At 40.6% G+C, this 16,456-nt stretch overlaps 4 protein-coding genes across 7 annotated transcripts; 2 read left to right on the top strand and 2 right to left on the bottom strand.

Annotated features, from left to right (window-relative positions):
* The first annotated feature begins 1,492 nt into the window (after positions 1-1,492).
* On the top strand, positions 1,493-8,513 carry LOC106424184 (DDB1- and CUL4-associated factor homolog 1). Of its 2 annotated transcripts, none has more exons than XM_022690015.2 (13): positions 1,493-1,873; positions 1,947-2,022; positions 2,093-2,209; positions 2,303-2,463; positions 2,554-3,289; positions 3,379-3,467; positions 3,572-3,998; positions 4,102-4,665; positions 4,742-4,924; positions 5,020-5,466; positions 5,565-5,675; positions 5,761-7,590; positions 7,688-8,513. In XM_022690015.2, the coding sequence occupies exons 1-13, from the start codon at positions 1,629-1,631 to the stop codon at positions 8,390-8,392; spliced, it is 5,691 nt and encodes a 1,896-aa protein (XP_022545736.2). In that variant the 5' UTR covers positions 1,493-1,628; the 3' UTR covers positions 8,393-8,513. The 2 variants fall into 2 exon arrangements, with proteins under 2 accessions (XP_022545736.2, XP_013720379.2); XM_013864925.3 differs by having other exon boundaries at positions 1,494-1,873; positions 5,029-5,466.
* Positions 8,514-8,577: 64 nt separating this feature from the next.
* Positions 8,578-10,995, bottom strand: LOC106424185 (serine/threonine-protein kinase STY13-like). The gene is made up of 3 exons (XM_048738914.1): positions 10,715-10,995; positions 9,294-10,285; positions 8,578-9,219 (listed from the first exon to the last, which is right to left on the bottom strand). The coding sequence occupies exons 2-3, from the start codon at positions 10,181-10,183 to the stop codon at positions 8,880-8,882; spliced, it is 1,230 nt and encodes a 409-aa protein (XP_048594871.1). The 5' UTR covers positions 10,184-10,285; positions 10,715-10,995; the 3' UTR covers positions 8,578-8,879.
* A 299-nt stretch (positions 10,996-11,294) lies between these two features.
* On the bottom strand, positions 11,295-12,986 carry LOC106424153 (trihelix transcription factor ASR3-like). Of its 2 annotated transcripts, XM_048738915.1 has the most exons (4): positions 12,911-12,986; positions 12,167-12,652; positions 11,768-11,946; positions 11,295-11,722 (listed from the first exon to the last, which is right to left on the bottom strand). In XM_048738915.1, the coding sequence occupies exons 2-4, from the start codon at positions 12,636-12,638 to the stop codon at positions 11,468-11,470; spliced, it is 906 nt and encodes a 301-aa protein (XP_048594872.1). In that variant the 5' UTR covers positions 12,639-12,652; positions 12,911-12,986; the 3' UTR covers positions 11,295-11,467. The 2 variants fall into 2 exon arrangements, with proteins under 2 accessions (XP_048594872.1, XP_013720350.2); XM_013864896.3 differs by having other exon boundaries at positions 11,295-11,946.
* Positions 12,987-13,647: 661 nt separating this feature from the next.
* On the top strand, positions 13,648-15,917 carry LOC106424106 (gamma-glutamylcyclotransferase 2-2-like). 2 transcript variants are annotated; one of them, XM_048738919.1, is made up of 9 exons: positions 13,648-13,903; positions 14,373-14,499; positions 14,590-14,666; positions 14,739-14,795; positions 14,879-14,935; positions 15,021-15,061; positions 15,139-15,210; positions 15,310-15,389; positions 15,514-15,917. In XM_048738919.1, exons 2-9 carry the CDS (start codon positions 14,391-14,393, stop codon positions 15,690-15,692), a joined length of 672 nt encoding a protein of 223 aa, XP_048594876.1. In that variant the 5' UTR covers positions 13,648-13,903; positions 14,373-14,390; the 3' UTR covers positions 15,693-15,917. The 2 variants fall into 2 exon arrangements, with proteins under 2 accessions (XP_048594876.1, XP_048594875.1); XM_048738918.1 differs by having other exon boundaries at positions 13,682-13,943.
* The last annotated feature ends 539 nt before the right edge of the window (positions 15,918-16,456 follow it).

The raw sequence follows: 16,456 nt of genomic DNA, 5'->3' as shown, positions 1-16,456 counted from the left end.
CTACAATAACGATCTACTATATGAAGGTTGATGGTTGAAAGTGGCGGTTGAGGCTTGAAATTTTTAGATTTTGGTTTTATTTTCATTGAATAATTTTTTTTATTTCATGAGAACTTAATTTTTCGTTTTATGATTTCATTTATAAGTTTTCTTTCTATCAATAACAATGTTTACCTTTCGTTTGACTTTGAATAATTATGTTTGATGTTTTTTCTTATTTTTGAATCGATTTTACTTATGTTTTGGTTATAAAATAGATACAAATCAAGTACTTTAAACTCGAAGAACCGATTTTACTTATGTTTTGGTTACAAAATAGGTATAAATAAAGTACTTTAAAACCGAAGAACCGGTTGGAACCCAAAACCCGAAAGTACACCGGGTTGTACCGGTTCTTTGAAGATTTACTAATCCCGATTCGAACCTGATAAAACCTAAACCGGTCCTGAACAGAACTTTTATATAATCCGAATGTAGCTGATTTTGATAAACCCGAAAAACTGAGACCCGATTGAACAAAACCGAAACCCGATTGGGACCCCGAATGCCGATGCCTAATTGAGATTATGGAATGTGACGTGAGTACTTACCAACATATTAACAGCCATTGGGTAATTTTTTGTGTGTGTTATGGTTTGTCAATAAAACGTTTGGTGAGACCAGTAAAAATAGGGTATTCAGTTTTAGGAAAACACATGCATCATATATAATCGTAACTTTCTAGATATTGTATTTCAAAATATAGTTAGTATTGTTATTTTCCATATATAGTGGATACTAAAGTATCTTTAAAATATTTGATTAATCATAAAAAAATCTGATTGGTTGTATTTATTGTTGCAGAAATTTATTTAAAATAATAAAAAATGACAATGGCATTGAAATGTAAATAACTTGAAAAACTAAGGGCAGAATTCTAGTAGGGATTTTGCTTTAATAGTATAGATAATAATTCAAAAACTTATGTTTGTATTTAAAATAATCTATTCAAGAAAATGAATTAATAATTTTATTCAAGATAAATAAATTATCATATTTTAAATCAAATAACCTGATTTACTTAATATTTTATTTAAGTAATTCAAATTAATCAATATTGTTTTTCAAATTATTCAAAATTAGTTGGAAATCTTAAAACAAACTGAAACTTGGCTTCGAATTTATAGATGTGATAGGTTTCTAATAGTTTTATTAGAATTGAACTGAAAACTCAAAAAAAAAAAAAGAATTGAAATGGTCCCATACATATTGAAAAAAAAAACCCAAAAATTGAATAGAACCGGAACCACCAAAAATAGAACACCAATATCTAAACTCCAAAAAGATTAAGAGATTAATTGTCAAGTTTCTGGTGGAGCCCCGAATCAAACCGGGTGATGCAGCAGCATTGTAACTATGGGCCTTATATAGGCCCATTTACTGAAAAATGGGCTAGGGTTTATCTGATGAGAAAACGGGTCGGGTTATATTTTAGTAATACAGTCGGTTTACCTTTGTCGTCTCCAGCTGCCACCTCCTCCGCTGCTGCGTTCCTTCTTATTCCCACAACTAAAGTTCTCTCTTTATTCCAACGTCTAGATTGATCGCCGCTTCTGGGTGTTTCTTCCTTGTAAAAAGCGAGGTTAACAATGGACGGGCAAGGGAACGAACCCGAGGTCCCCAATCCCACGGCTGAGAATGAACAATTGGCTCTCGCGGCGGAGACGGAGACGGAGACGGAGAATTCAAACGGCGGAGGAGATAACCCTAAAGAAGAAGAAGGGCTTATAGAGAAGGCGCAGAAGCTCATGGAACATATCACTAACGGTGCTAATAACCCCAACCCTACTGTCCTCCACGCTCTTAGCCACCTCCTCGAATCTCAGGAGTCTCTGTATGTCTCTTCTTGATTTTGTTGTTTCATTTGTAGTTGTTTTTAAAGCTTGACGCTTTACTTGTTTCCGCAGGTTTATAAAGGAGAATGGATTCTACTCTAATGGTCGTGGTAGTCATATCAGTGGAAAGCTATGTAAACTCATCAAAGTAAGTCTTTTTTACAAAATGGTTGAAGTACTAGTGGGTTCTGTCTTCTTATTTGGTTATTTTTTTACAGGAGAATGATGAGTTCTTTGAGTTGATTTCGTCAACTTTTCTATCTGAGAATACTTACTCAACAGCTGTAAAGGCAGCCTCCGCAAGGCTGCTAATGAATTGGTTGCTTACTTGGACGGTAAGAATCTACTAGCTTCTTGCTCGTTTCCCTTACGTTTTAGCTTGTTGGTGTTGGTTCATGACGAAACTCCTTTTTTTTTTGTTTGTTCAGCATCCTTATATTTTCGATGATGCTGTTACGGAAAACTTTAAAAAGTGGGTCTTGGAAGAGGCTGTTAAGTTTCCTGGTGAACACTCTGGTAGCAGTGAGGCCTCAGATTCTGAGATGTTGAAGACTTATTCTACTGGACTTCTCGCTCACTCTCTGACGAGGTACGGATATTGCATTCTCAATTTGTTGTTCTCTTTTTGATTTTTTGCACTATCTGAAGTTAAAATATTGTTTTTTTGATCTGACTCAAGTCGTGGTCAATTAGTTGAAGACGTCTTGACGTCAGGACTATCTGCTAAGCTTATGCATTATCTCCGAGTACGTGTTATTGGAGAGGCAAGCACGAGCCGTAGAGATGCCCTTCATACAACTGAGGCTAAGCATGTGTCATTAAAAACAAAAGAAGATGGTAGAAGTAGGGTGCGAAGGGTTGTGGATACAGCTGAAGGTGACCATGTGCTTGAGGCAGACGCCGGTAGAGAGACTGATGTACTGTCTGAAGGAGAACTCGAAATCGATGGTAGAGATAGATGTAATGTTCCTGCTGTTTTTGACGGTAAAATGAAGCCTGGAGATGGCAATACCGGAAGAGATGACCCTTCAAGAAATAGACTGAGCCGATCAAAATCTAGGGCGAGAGGAAAGGTGAACGAAGGTGCTACTGATACAGACAGTCTCTTGGCATCTCCTACATCAGGTCGTCTTGGTGTCAGAGATAGGGATCAATCAAAAAATTTAGATGTCAGAAATGCAGAAGATGGGACTAAATGGCTGGGGAAAATGAAGTCTGGTATAATGGAGATTGAAAGAGAGAAGAATGATGAGTGCTTTCAAGATTGCGTGATTGGAACCAAAAACATAACTGATATAGTAAAGAGAGCGGTTGGAGCTGCTGAAACCGAAGCTAGAGCTGCCCATGCTCCTGATGAAGCAGTTAAAGCAGCCGGTGATGCTGCAGCAGAGCTTGTTAAAACTACTGCTTTGGAGGCATGTTTTAAATTTGATTTCCTTAATGAACCTCTTGGACAGGTGACCTGATATTTATATTGATTGTCTCCTTTTTTTAATTTTTCCAGGAATTTAAGTCCTCTGGCAGTGAAGAAGCTGCCGTGGCTGCTGCTCGTCGAGCAGCTACTACAGTCATAGATGCCGCTGAGGTTTCAAGGTCAGTCATGCTATGCTGTTGTAGATTATGTCGTTAACTCTGCTGATGTTTATCTCTATATTAGATTATTTAGGTCTTTAACTCTGTTATTTGGTTGGTTGCAGAAATGCCACCTGTGTTACATCTGATCAGACTGCGGGTACGAGTAGTGTGGAAACTGACGCAACTGTGGATGTTGGAGAAGTTTCACTTCCAGATATTGAATCGTTGGCTCAGTTACAGGAAAAGTATTGCATCCAGTGCCTCGAGATACTGGGAGAATATGTTGAGGTTCTCGGGCCTGTCCTCCATGAAAAAGGTGTTGATGTCTGCATTACGCTACTGGAGCGTACGTCCCAACTTGGTGATAGCTTCACACTGTCGCCTTTGTTACCTGATGTAATGAAGTTAATTTGCGCTTTGGCTGCACACCGAAAGTTTGCTGCAATGTTTGTTGACCGGGGTGGCTTGCAGAAGTTACTTGCTGTGCCAAGGGTTACTGAGACCTTTTATGGTCTCTCATCTTGCTTATACACCATAGGCTCTCTTCAGGTAATAATGACAGCAAAGTTGTACGACGCCATTACAAATTTGCTTAGAACTATCGTTGAATTTATACGAATCCGGCTTCTTCTTACATTCATTTTTTTCGCAGGGTATTATGGAGCGTGTCTGTGCACTTCCATCGGATCTCATACATCAAGTGGTTAAATTAGCTATCGAACTTCTAGACTGTTCCCAGGATCAAGCCAGAAAAAATTCAGCCTTATTCTTTGCTGCTGCTTTTGTCTTTAGAGCCATTTTAGATGCATTTGATGCTCATAATAGTTTGCAGAAACTCCTTGCAATTCTCAAAGATGCAGCCTCAGTTAGAACTGGTGCTAATTCTGACCGATCAGCCCCTGAAGTCATGACGTCCTCAGAGAAACAGATGGCTTTTCACACCTGTTTTGCTTTGCGTCAGTATTTTAGAGCTCATCTACTTTTGCTTGTGGAATCCATTCGCCCAAGCAGAAGTGGCCGAGGTGGTGTGCCAAAAGTTCCTAATATTAGGGCAGCCCATAAGCCCCTTGACATTAGCAATGAAGCTGTGGATGCCGTATTCCTTCAGTTACAGAAGGATAGGAAGTTGGGTCCGACCTTTGTGAGAACTCAGTGGCCTGCTGTCAATAACTTTTTGACCTCCTCTGGACATGTTACCATGTTGGAACTATGCCAGGTAATGTAGCATTTTACTCTCCACATGTACTTTATTTTGTCTATACCATGTATTTATATTTTGGTCGCATGTGCAGACTCCACCAGTAGACCGTTATCTCCATGATCTACTTCAGTATGCTTTTGGTGTTCTTCACATAGTTACATCAATACCTGATGGCCGCAAAGCAATTGTGACTGCCGCACTCAGCAACAATCGTGCTGGCATTGCTGTCATTCTGGATGCCACTAATATTTCCAACAGCATAGTGGACCCTGAGGTCAGCAGTCCGCTTCTATCCACTATTCACATGGGTGTTGTCTTTCTTCTTCTGCTTCTCATTAATACTTTCCCTGATGACTGATGTGTCGTTAGTTATTGCAGATCATACAGCCTGCACTAAATGTCCTAATCAATCTGGTCTGCCCACCACCATCATTAAGCAATAAGCCGCTTCTTGCCCAAAATCATCAACCTGTTCCCGACCAAGCCACTGCCCGTCCTTCAACCGATGTTCCTGCAGATAATGCTCCGCCAACTCCTGTTGCACCAGCGTCTTCAGGTTTGGTCGGGGATCGAAGAATTTTCTTAGGAGCAGGAACCGGTTCTGCTGGCCTTGCTGCTAAGTTGGAGCAGGTTTATCGTCAAGCACGTGAGGCTGTTCGTGGGAATGATGGTATAAAAATTCTCTTAAAACTTCTTCAGCCCAGAATATATGTGAACCCCCCTGCTACCCCAGATTGCCTACGAGCGCTGGCCTGCAGGGTACTTCTTGGTCTCGCTAGAGATGATACAATTGCACAAATACTGACTAAACTTGAGGTAGAATTGCAAAAAACTTTCTCCCAGCTATCTTCTTTTCCTTTCTCTGAGATGCATCTGATCTGATTGAGACTTGACTTTCCAAACATGGTTTACAGGTTGGTAGGAGTTTATCAGAACTAATTCGGGACTCAGGTGGTCAGTCAAGTGGAACAGATCAGGTCAGGTGGCAGGCTGAACTTACGCAGGTGGCCCTTGAGCTGATAGGGGTAACCATCTCAACTGACCTATTCATTTGTTTCTCTGTTGAAGTTGTGCAGTCATTTTAAGTTGTGGTTTATATGTGTTTTTCAGATAGTAACAAATTCAGGGCATGCGAATACACTAACAGCCAGTGATGCTGCTACTCCAACACTGAGGCGCATTGAAAGAGCTGCCATTGCCGCAGCAACACCTATAACATATGATTCTAAGGAGCTTTTGCTCCTTATCCATGAGCACCTCCAGGCATCAGGTCTTGGTGAAACTGCTTCAGCACTGTTGAAAGAGGCTCAGTTGAATCCTCTACCTTCCTTGGCTCCCCCTTCTTCTATTGCATATTCCGCTACACAGGAGATGTCTGCACCGGTAGCTCAGGTGCAGTGGCCTTCTGGTCGTGCTAGTGGTGGATTTTTCAACAGCAAACCTGAAGTCTGTGCACATGACGAAGATCCTAACTCTAAATGTAATGCGGCTCTATCTGCCAAGAAGAAACATCTGGCTTCCTCCACACAGGAGACGTCCACGCCAGTAGCACAGCAACAATGGCCCTCTGGTCGTACTAACTGTGGTTTTTTCCCCAGCAAACCCAAAGTCAATGCTCACGAAGAAGATCCTAGTTCGAGAGGTAATGCAGCTCCATCTGCAAAGAAGAAACAGTTGGCTTTCTCTCCCAGCTTTGGTTCGCAGTCACGAAAGCAATCTTTGTGCCAGGACGCTCAACCTCAGTCTACGCAGAGAATAAACAGTAGTTCAAATTCAGATCCTGCTTGTGGAGATACATCAGAAGCTGTTGCAGAGAAGAACGACCTTGATGCCGATGCTCAATTTAAGACCCCAACTTTTCCGAGAAAACGGAAATTGTCTGAGCTAAGAGAAACAGAGATGTCAACCTCAAGTAAAAGAATCAATTTGGGCGAGCTAGGACCACGAACTCCAGCTTGTCCAACATCGGCTTCCTTACGTAGGAATTCAACCATTGCGGAGGCTTCAGGTTTCCAAACACCAGCTTCAGCTTTAGATGTCAACCAATCTGGGAGCTCCAGACTAGGCCAGATGACACCTGCTTCTCAGCTAAGGCTTCCAAGCGATCCCCAGCCTTCGGAACGGTTATCACTAGACTCCCTTGTAGTCCAGTATTTGAAACACCAACACAGGCAGTGCCGGGCTCCTATCACAACTCTCCCCCCTGTGTCTCTCCTACATCCGCATGTCTGTCCTGAACCTAAACGGTTACTTGAAGCTCCACTAAACATCACTGACCGTCTTGGCACCCGTGAGCTTCAGAGTTATTACAGTGGAGTCCATGGGAATCGCAGGGACCGTCAATTTGTTTTCAGCAGATTCAAATCCTGGAGATCTTACCGAGATGAGACTGCTCTCTTCACAAGCATTTCACTTCTTGGTGGTACTAATCATTTAGCAGTCGGTAGCCATGCTGGAGAAATCAAGATATTTGACGCTAGCAGCGGTAACATGCTAGAGAGTGTTTCAGGTCACCAGGCTCCGGTTACACTTGTTCAGTCATATGTCTCTGGTGATACTCAACTGTTGCTTTCTTCGAGCTACAGTGATGTGCAGTTGTGGGACGCGTCTGATATAACTGTTGGGTCTAAACACTCGTTTGATGGTTGCAAGGCTGCAAAGTTCAGCAACTCTGGGTCACTTATCGCAGCGCTCTCTTCTGAAGGACCAACAAAAGATGTTCTTCTGTATAACGTAGAGACCGGCAGTCTTTCCGAGAAATTCACTGACCCAGACACTTCTTCCCGGACTAGTCCCTATACTCTTGTACACTTCAACCCTTGCGATTCATTAATATTGTGGAATGGTCATCTCTGGGATCGCCGTGTCCCAAATAGTTGCAAACGGTTTGATCAGTTTACTGATTATGGTGGCGGCGGTTTTCATCCTTCTCGAAATGAGGTAATAAAATAAATCAATTTTCTGGTTAATGTTTGAGCAGCTGAACTCAAAAAATCAGCTCACTATGTCTTGGCTTATCTCAATATGTTTATAACAGGTGATCATAAACTCGGAGGTCTGGGACCTGAGGAATATGAATACGAGGCTTATTCGGAGTGTACCATCACTGGACCAGACAGCTATTACGTTCAACTCCAGGGGAGATGTTATATACGCAATGCTGAGGAGAAACATTGAGGACGTGATGTCTGCTGTCAACACACGCCGTGCGAAGCATCCGTTGTTTGCTGCTTTCCGCACTCTTGACGCGGTGAACTATTCAGACATTGCCACTATACCGGTGGACCGATGCCTTCTCGACTTCGCTACAGAACCAACGGATTCTTTCCTTGGGCTGATCACAATGGAAGATCAAGATGATATGTTTTCCTCAGCCAGGATGTATGAGATTGGCAGGCGGAGACCAACAGATGATGACTCGGATCCCGATGATGATGGTGAGACAGAGGATGAAGATGAAGATGATGAAGACGACGAAGATGACCTGGACCGGATTCTTGGACTAGCTGGAGACGATAGCGACAGTGGAGATGATGACATGAGCAGCGATGACAATGAAGATAACAGTGCCAGTGATTTTGATGATGATGATGGAGGTATGTTCTTTGATGGTGGGATTATGGAGATTGTAAGTGAGGGTGATGATGAAGACGATAATGGTGATAGTGATGGTGAAGACAGTGATGATGACGGTGATTCCATTAGCAGTGGCGAAGAGGATTTTCTCAACCGCATTCATTAATGTTTTTTATGTATCTCGTCTTCTTTTGAGCTCTATAGATTATATAAGATGGATTCACTATCCAAAGTTTTGATAAGTAACGTTTAACATTTTAGATTATTAAGATGGGTTCACTATCTTATTTTCTTTTGAGCTATATAGAGGACATCATACTGAAGAGAGAATCTAATCTATTGATACACTAATTTAGAAAAGGAAGAAAATAAATGCGTTATCACGGATTCATTTACACATCAAGTAAAGAAGCATGAATTCAAGGAAAACTAAACCAAACACTTCAGACAGGTCACAAGGACATAAAATCTAGAACATTCGGTAGTCTAAAATGGTTGGGTTACTTCTCCTATCATATGAGAAAAGAGATACAAATATGTTATTACATATTGATACACACACAAACTCACATATTATCTAAAACCTCTTCTTGCTTCCTCTCTGTTTTCTTCCTTTTATGTCTTCTCTTCTTTATTATTCTTGACACAAGAGATTAGTCGATTGTCATTGGTTGCGTCATGCAACATCTGAAACGGGCTTTTCTCACAGTCGTCATCACCTCGGTTTCAGCTCCCTCAAGAAGATTGACAATCTCTGCAAAACAAGGACGGACTTCAGGGTTCGCATCCCAGCAACGTGTCATGATCTCCCCAAGCACAGGCAGACAATCCGCTGGGACCGTTGGACGCACTCCTCGGTTCACCACAGCAAATGCAGCTTGAACCGCCGTCATGTTCTGAAACGGTAACAGACCCGTTATCAACTCCCACAGCACGATTCCAAAGCTATAGACGTCCACTTTTTGAGTGTAGGGTCTATGCTGGATCATCTCTCTGCATCAATCCACAGACAAGACTTTAGTTTTAAGGTTATAAAGGACAAGACAAGAGAAACTATTCAAACTTACGGAGCCATCCATCTGTAAGTCCCAGTCTCTGGTGTCATCCCTTCAGTTTGAACTTCGATTCTCGCAACGCCAAAATCAGCAATCTTGATGGACCGATCAGCTGATATGAGGAGGTTATCCGACTTCAAATCCCTGTGAATAAAGTTGCGCTCATGGACGTAAGCCATCCCTCTAGCGACATCCAACGCCTGCTTAACAGCCAGCTTCAAAGGCACAGCTCGGTTCTGTCTCTTCGTCAAAAACTGTCTGACAGAGCCTCCTTTCGCGTATTCAGTCACGATGCACCACACCATCGGTTTAACGCATGCGCCGATAAACCTAACGATGTTGGGGTGCTTCAAAAACGCAAGCATAGAAACCTCCTGCTGAAACTGCTGTTCCAGGGCTTGCGCCTTCTCAGGGCTGTTCTCTGGCCTCTCGAGTAGCTTAATCGCTACGTCCTCTCCTTTGTAAGTCCCTCTGTATAACTTACCAAACGCACCTTGCGCAAAGGCAGGACCCATGTGGAGTTTCCTCAAATCTATAGTCCACTCTTCATAGTTAGCCAGTCCTCCGGTTGGATGGTTACTATCCATCAACGCTTGTGCCAAGGCATCACCGTTAAGTGCATGTGTGACTCTCCCTGGGCGAAACACGCTTTGTCCAACGGAGAGAGAGTAAGGATGACGCATAGGCTTCAAACCGGGATGGCCAATGAGGGCATCACTAGAGCCAACGCTACTGTTATCCACAGACATAGACACAGAGCCTCCGGCGTTACTTGTCTGCATACTGTCGGTGGACATGTTAGTACCTTCTTCGCCGAGCTTTTGGTAAAAGTCTTGCGTAAAGGCATCGTAATTGTGGTGATTGCCAGGAGCGAGCATATCGAACTTAGGTCCCTCAAGCATCCTTTCTTATCTCGTGTTACGTGGTACTGGTATGTATGAGGGAGGTCTGACCCCAACCAAGTCACATGTAGCGATCTCTTTCAATCACTCCAACATGCACCTAAAGCAAAAAAGAAAGACAATTTAGAGTTGTGTCTCGGTAACAAAAGAAATGGTTAATCCATAGGTAGAAATGTTTCCTCTAAGAGCGAAGCAAGAAGGTAGAAGAAATGAAAGTTTATGTTGTGCACAACCTGTAGAGAAGCTAAGGATCCTCTAGACACATCTACATACATAAAAGAATGAAACTTTTTCGTGAAAGAAGCTAAACCCAGATCCTTGATTCTCAGCTTCGTAGTTCTAAAGGGAAAGAAAGTACTCAAAGTAGGTAAAGTTTGTATCTTTACAGTTGAAATCCAAATTTCAATTCGAAGTAAACACAAGTTGTGAACAAATGAGGTCCACAAAGAAGTTTCATTTCTCCACAAGCAAGACACAGATCCGATGATTCCCATGAACGGGGTAGGCTAGAAGAAGAGAACATGGTTTACCTTAGAGCTGGAAGGCATGAAAGAAACACGGAATCTCTTGACTTGTGGTACTTGGATAAGTACAAAGATCAACAGAGAAAAAAAGGGTGATCGATCGAGAGAGAGTAATCAAAAGCTCCCCAAAATTGCAATTAGTTCCGATGAGTTTGAGAGCTCAGAAACCTAAAGAAGGAGGAGGAGGAGGAGGAGGAGATGAGTCGAGTCTCAGTAGTCGTCGCTTCCCATTTACTTTTCCCACACTCCGATTTTCCCTTTTATTGATTTTATTTTATTTAATGTTGGGTCCGTCTTTTGCTGGCAAATTCGTTTCTTTCTTTATTTATTAGGACAGCTCTCGAAGCAACACACTCTCTCTCCTAGTGAAAACTGTTTCACACGCGCGTAAGTAGCTTTAAAGCTACGAGCAGCTGCAAGTCTTTTCATGCTCATGTTTGTCTTCTACTTTATTCACCTTTAGTATAACTTCGATTTCTTATACTACTACAACTGGCCAACAGTAGATGAGGAAGAGGAAGGCCATGTAATCTCTAATCCACAACGATCTTGATTAGCCATATAGGTCCATTGACTTTGAATCTTAATTTCAGAACATCAACAAATCTTCATCTTTACTAAAATTACAAAAATCTTTTAACTTTTTAATTTTTGAAAAAATACATATACACACATACAGCTAGTCTCTTACCAAACACTACACAACTAGATAACTCCAAACATTTACAACTGAAAGTTTATCAGCTTGGAAAATCATCACTCAGATTTCTTGTGGAACTTCACGGAGTCTATCAAGTGTATTAACAATCTCACTCAGACAAGCGATGAGCTCGTCTCCTTGCTGTTTCACAAACTTTAACTTGTCCTCAATGCCAACATCATCCTCTGTTTCACTTCCCTTTGCTAGATTTCTCCCGACTATTGCATGTATCATGTCAGCTTTCTCACCTAGCTTTGCTTCCAACGCTTTGACCTCTTCTTCTATGCTCATCGTTTCTTCTTCTTCTTCTTCTTCTTCTTCTTCTTCTTCTTCTTCTTCTTCTTCTTCTTCTTCTTCTTCATCAGTGGAAATTTCTACCACCGGCTTCTTCTTCACTTCCATGGTTTTATTCTTCTGATGGGTTGCTTTTGCACGTTGCTCTTGAATGTTTTTCCTCCGTCGCTCCTCTTCTGTCTTTCTCTTATGTGGCGGGTTCTCCTTCATGACGACCATAGTTCGCTGTCTTGACCTTTTTGATCCTGCAAAAGCTCATTTTCACAACCAAATGTTTCAAGGGCTTAACAATAAACACAGTAGTGCACTACAGAGCATTATGGTTTCATGGGAACCACAACATAACACAATGTTATACAGCAGGATGCCTAATAAACTATACCAACAATATTCATCATTTTGGATCTCAAAGTGTTGTTCTTTGGTTAAGGAACCAAAGAAGAGAAGAGCTATTAACGTGTGTACCTAACTCAGCAGTGACATCAACAACGTCAAAGTCTTCTTGAGCTTCCGGGTCACTATCAGAATCAGGTTCACTCCCATCTTTGTTCTCTTGGATCATCACAACCGCATTGATGGCTTGAAAAAGCTCGTTATCTACATTCCCGGGGAGATTCAGTTTCCTCCTCTTCTCAACACTCAGTGACCAATAAGAATGGCCACCGCCTCGTTCCTGAGACTCCCACTTCTTGATCTGGCTGTAATCAGAGACCAACGAATCCCATTTCCTCCTGCACTGGTTAAAATTTCTGTGTACATCCAAAGCGTTACAGTTGTCTGAGATCATTGTCCATTTCTGGAAGCTGGATAAAGCGTTGGAGCAGTCTGATTCAACGGCAGCGATCTCGTTGACGAGGATCAGACAGTCTTTGAGAGTCCAGTCCGGAGCAACTTGGGACCGTGTCCTCCGTGAACCAGAAGAAGTGCCTTCCTCCATCTTAGTGTAAGTCACTGCAGTTTAATTAACGAACACATTATAACATAACTCTTAACCATATTGTTAATTAACAAAATTAACAACTCTAACGTGTCTTTGCATGTGTGTTTAAGCATATACATGGGATGTGTATGTATACTAGATCGGAACTCAAATGAATCATAAGCAATGAGATTCATGATTTTTGAACTCTTTCGATTTTAGATCCGCCGAAAACGCAATTCGACATTGTTGAAAGTAGCGATCAGGAATTGAATAGAGAAGAGCATTACCAGAGACAGACAGAGATCCTCTGGTCGGAACAACACAGTCCAAAGCCAGCAGCGAGTCACTGTGATCCGACGAGGACATGAGATGGTGACTAGTAAGAGATATGTTTTAGTGAAGCCCAAGCCCATTTCATGGAAAAGCTATTAGTAGTTCTGTTATTCCCTTTTTAGTGTGTTTTGACCAAAGGCCCAAACCATTTTTTAGTGGTTTTTAATTTTTTTATTACTAATTTGAGCGCTAGATAAATTGGTGGAAACATTATACGTGTATGTCACTATCAGTGACGTTGGTAGAAGCAATTGTCATGGGAAAAGTTTAATAAGTTCGTCTTTGTTACTATCAGTGACACTTGGTAATGTATGTACCTGCGTTTGTGTAACAAATACATTCTGACTCTTGTGTTTCGTGTTGTTGATTGTGTTTTTGTTTGCCTCAAAGATCAACAATTTTATAAATATTTAAAACTGAAAATACACTTTTTATCTTTAGAATTGAGAATAAGGATTTTTCTCTGAAGATGTGTCATTTTGTTAAATTTAGAAATTACTTTTGGAATTGACAATAAGGATTATTTTTGGAAATACATTTGCTCTTTAAATTAAGAAAATATAATAAGATCCCTTTGTTTTGAAAAGAGAGATATTTGGAAAAAGGGCCAGAAACAAGCGTGTCTTAAACGGCCCGTCACGTGACGAATGGACCGAGGAAGAGACAAACAAATTAGGAACAACATGCGTGACACGAACATGCGCTTCGAGTCTCTCTATAAATGCTCTTCTTCCTCCACATCGCCTCCTCCTCCTCCTAGAAAGCAGAGAGAGAGAGAGAGACTCAGAGAAACGAGCTGAGTGTTTGTCAGCTCCAATAGGAACCAAAACGCTGTCGTTCTCTCGACCATTCTCTGCATTCTCTCCCCTCCCACGAGTTTCTCAGCTTTTCTCGCGTTGTAATCTAATCCAATCACGAGCGGAGATTGAGCTTTTTCGTGTTGGACGGTAAAGTTTTGAACTTTTCTCATCCCGCATTTCGGTTTAGGTAAGCTTCTATTGCATCTTCAGGACACCGTTTGTTTTCTATCTTGTAATCCGAGGAAATGTTCTTACTGTTTGATTTATTATCATTGCACATAAATAAATAAAATTAACCCCTTTTTGTCTAGAATATGGTAGCTTTTGTTTTTGTTCCAAAAGTTCGGTGATTTGGGGTGAGTCTTAACCTTGTTTACGCTGTCCTAAAGACAACCCTACAGTTGTGTTTATCTGTTGACATTTAATGCTGAAGTAACAATTGGGAACCCTGGTCCACTCGTGATTTGTTTTGTTTGTATATTGCACATGTGTTCTTTTGGCTCTTTCCTTGTCTTTACATGTTTAGTACCTTTCTCTCCAGCGACCTATTCTCCGCAAAACCATGACTTGTCTCTTAATCTTAGAGTTTTTTTTTTTTGTTTTGGTGTGTTTACAGCATTTATAACTGCAGAAGATGGTGATGTGGGTCTTTGGCTATGGCTCTCTTGTGTGGAACCCAGGGTTTCACTACGATGAGAAAGTGTTGGGTTTCATCAAGGGTTATAAACGTGTCTTTGATCTTGGTAAGGCATTGTTCCTTTTGCTTTTTTTGATTGATTTATATCGTCTTCCCAGCTATTGATGGTTCTTTTGTGTTTGATGTGATTGGCTAGCTTGCATTGATCACAGAGGTACACCAGAACACCCTGCAAGGACTTGCACACTTGAGATAGATGAAGAAGCCATTTGCGTAAGTATAAATTCTAAAATGTATAATATGATTACTCTTTTTCTTACTAACAATCCAATACTTTGTTGACAGTGGGGTACTGCATTCTGTGTCCGTGGAGGACCAGAAGAAGAACGTTTGGCTATGGAGGTATGGCTCTGCATCTATAAACTAGATTGCTTGATGTTTCATGTTCATCCCGCCTTTGTGTTGATTATTTTCTTAATGCACAGTACTTGGAACGTAGAGAGTGTGAATATGATCTAAAGACATGTGTAGACTTTTACAAGGTAAGTCCCAATTATATTTGTACAAACATCTTTTCTCTTTTACTTATGTAACTGACCTCAAAAGTTTATCTTCTCAAATTTACAGGAAGATGATCCCCTGAATCCAGCTGTAACCGGAGTGATGGTGTAAGTTGTTTTCTATGACACTGTGTCTTTAGTCTGTGTTGTGAATTGTTATTGATGCGGTTTTTTACCATCTTCAGATTCACTTCTACTCCAGACAAGGTCTCCAACAAGTATTACCTTGGACCTGCGCCATTAGAAGACATGGCAAGGTAAACACACAGCCTCTCCATACCAACTTCTTATGTTCTTTCTGTTTTTATATGTCAGATTCTTGTCCTCACACTTGCTTGTTTTTTTTTAATGCAAAGACAAATTGCGACAGCCAATGGACCATGTGGTAACAACAGAGATTATCTCTTCCTGCTAGAGAAGGCAATGCACGACATTGGTTAGTCCAAAAGCTCCCTTTTTCCACAACGTGATTTGGAAATTTTGAAGTCTTTACGTTGATGATCATCTCTTTAAAACCAACAGAGACATTGTTGTTAATTTCTGTTGTTGTTTTCATGCAGGGCATGAGGAGGAGTATGTTATAGAGCTGGCGAATGAGGTGAGGAAAGTTCTTGCAGAGAAGGTATCACCGGTGAAGGAATCAAGAGCGAGCCCTGTGGCAAAGAAGTCCAAGAGCAATGTCCCCACGGCTCATCAGATACTTCCTCATCAACCTGAAGCTGTTGCCACTACTTTATAGCTCTCGGACTTTGTCTTTTAATTGGCTTTAGAGACTAGTGATTTGTGAAAGCAGATCCTTTTGCTTCTATTTTAACACACTTGGTTTTCTTTTGAGTAGAGAAGTTTAATCTTTGTTCGTTTGGAAATCTGTTGTCTTCTTTTGTTATCCTAACGAGTACTGGTTATGTTATCTGTCTAGCTCTGCAAGCACCTTTTGAAGAAAATAAAATACGTTGGAAGTAAATTTAATAAACTTAATACTAGTTAGTACTTGTGAAAGATTTCAAGAACCAACACTTCTGTTATAGTTGTATAACTAACAAAACTGAGATGTTCTTGCATTATCGTAAAAAATTTAGTTTAGAGGTTTGTGTTTCTTGTTGTGCGTCAAGGATGTGTAATCCTTTATGAATGAATGAATATATACCATAGGCCTGGATTTTGACCCGAACCAAACTAATAGTTTTAGTTTTCGGTTCAAGTTTGGTTATAAAATTTATCTATCTATACTAATAAAATGGAGCTTTTGAGGTTCCATATGACGTCCACATCATCGAAAAAAAATTATTCTAAAAGATGACACATGGCATTAACAAAAAAATAAAAATAAATATACATATAAAAAAATAAAAATAATAAGTAAATATACAATATAAAAAATAGAAATATTACATTAAACAATAATAAGTAAATATACAATATAAAAAAAATAAATAAAAAGTAAATATACAATATAAGAAATAGAAATAGAAATATTAAATTAAACATCTATCATAATTTATC

The sequence above is a fragment of the Brassica napus genome, chromosome A8 (assembly GCF_020379485.1).
Source record: "Brassica napus cultivar Da-Ae chromosome A8, Da-Ae, whole genome shotgun sequence".
NCBI classification, from domain to species: domain Eukaryota; kingdom Viridiplantae; phylum Streptophyta; class Magnoliopsida; order Brassicales; family Brassicaceae; genus Brassica; species Brassica napus.
Note: the sequence above shows the minus strand (reverse complement) of the source record. Positions and strands in the feature narration are given on the sequence as shown.

Bases quoted from the DNA above. Each gene is read 5' to 3' on its own strand.
- LOC106424184 (XM_022690015.2), top strand. From the start codon at position 1,629: ATGGACGGGCAAGGGAACGAACCCGAGGTCCCCAATCCCACGGCTGAG. The intron at 3,999-4,101 runs GTAATAATGACA...TTTTTTTCGCAG, and splicing joins ACACCATAGGCTCTCTTCAG to GGTATTATGGAGCGTGTCTG. The intron at 5,467-5,564 runs GTAGAATTGCAA...CATGGTTTACAG, and splicing joins AAATACTGACTAAACTTGAG to GTTGGTAGGAGTTTATCAGA.
- LOC106424185 (XM_048738914.1), bottom strand. From the start codon at position 10,183: ATGCTTGAGGGACCTAAGTTCGATATGCTCGCTCCTGGCAATCACCAC. The intron at 9,220-9,293 runs GTAAGTTTGAAT...GGATTGATGCAG, and splicing joins ACTTACAGATGGATGGCTCC to AGAGATGATCCAGCATAGAC.
- LOC106424153 (XM_013864896.3), bottom strand. From the start codon at position 12,638: ATGGAGGAAGGCACTTCTTCTGGTTCACGGAGGACACGGTCCCAAGTT. The intron at 11,947-12,166 runs GTACACACGTTA...GAGCTTTTGCAG, and splicing joins TGATGTCACTGCTGAGTTAG to GATCAAAAAGGTCAAGACAG.
- LOC106424106 (XM_048738919.1), top strand. From the start codon at position 14,391: ATGGTGATGTGGGTCTTTGGCTATGGCTCTCTTGTGTGGAACCCAGGG. The intron at 14,667-14,738 runs GTAAGTATAAAT...CTTTGTTGACAG, and splicing joins TAGATGAAGAAGCCATTTGC to TGGGGTACTGCATTCTGTGT. The intron at 14,936-15,020 runs GTAAGTCCCAAT...TCAAATTTACAG, and splicing joins CATGTGTAGACTTTTACAAG to GAAGATGATCCCCTGAATCC.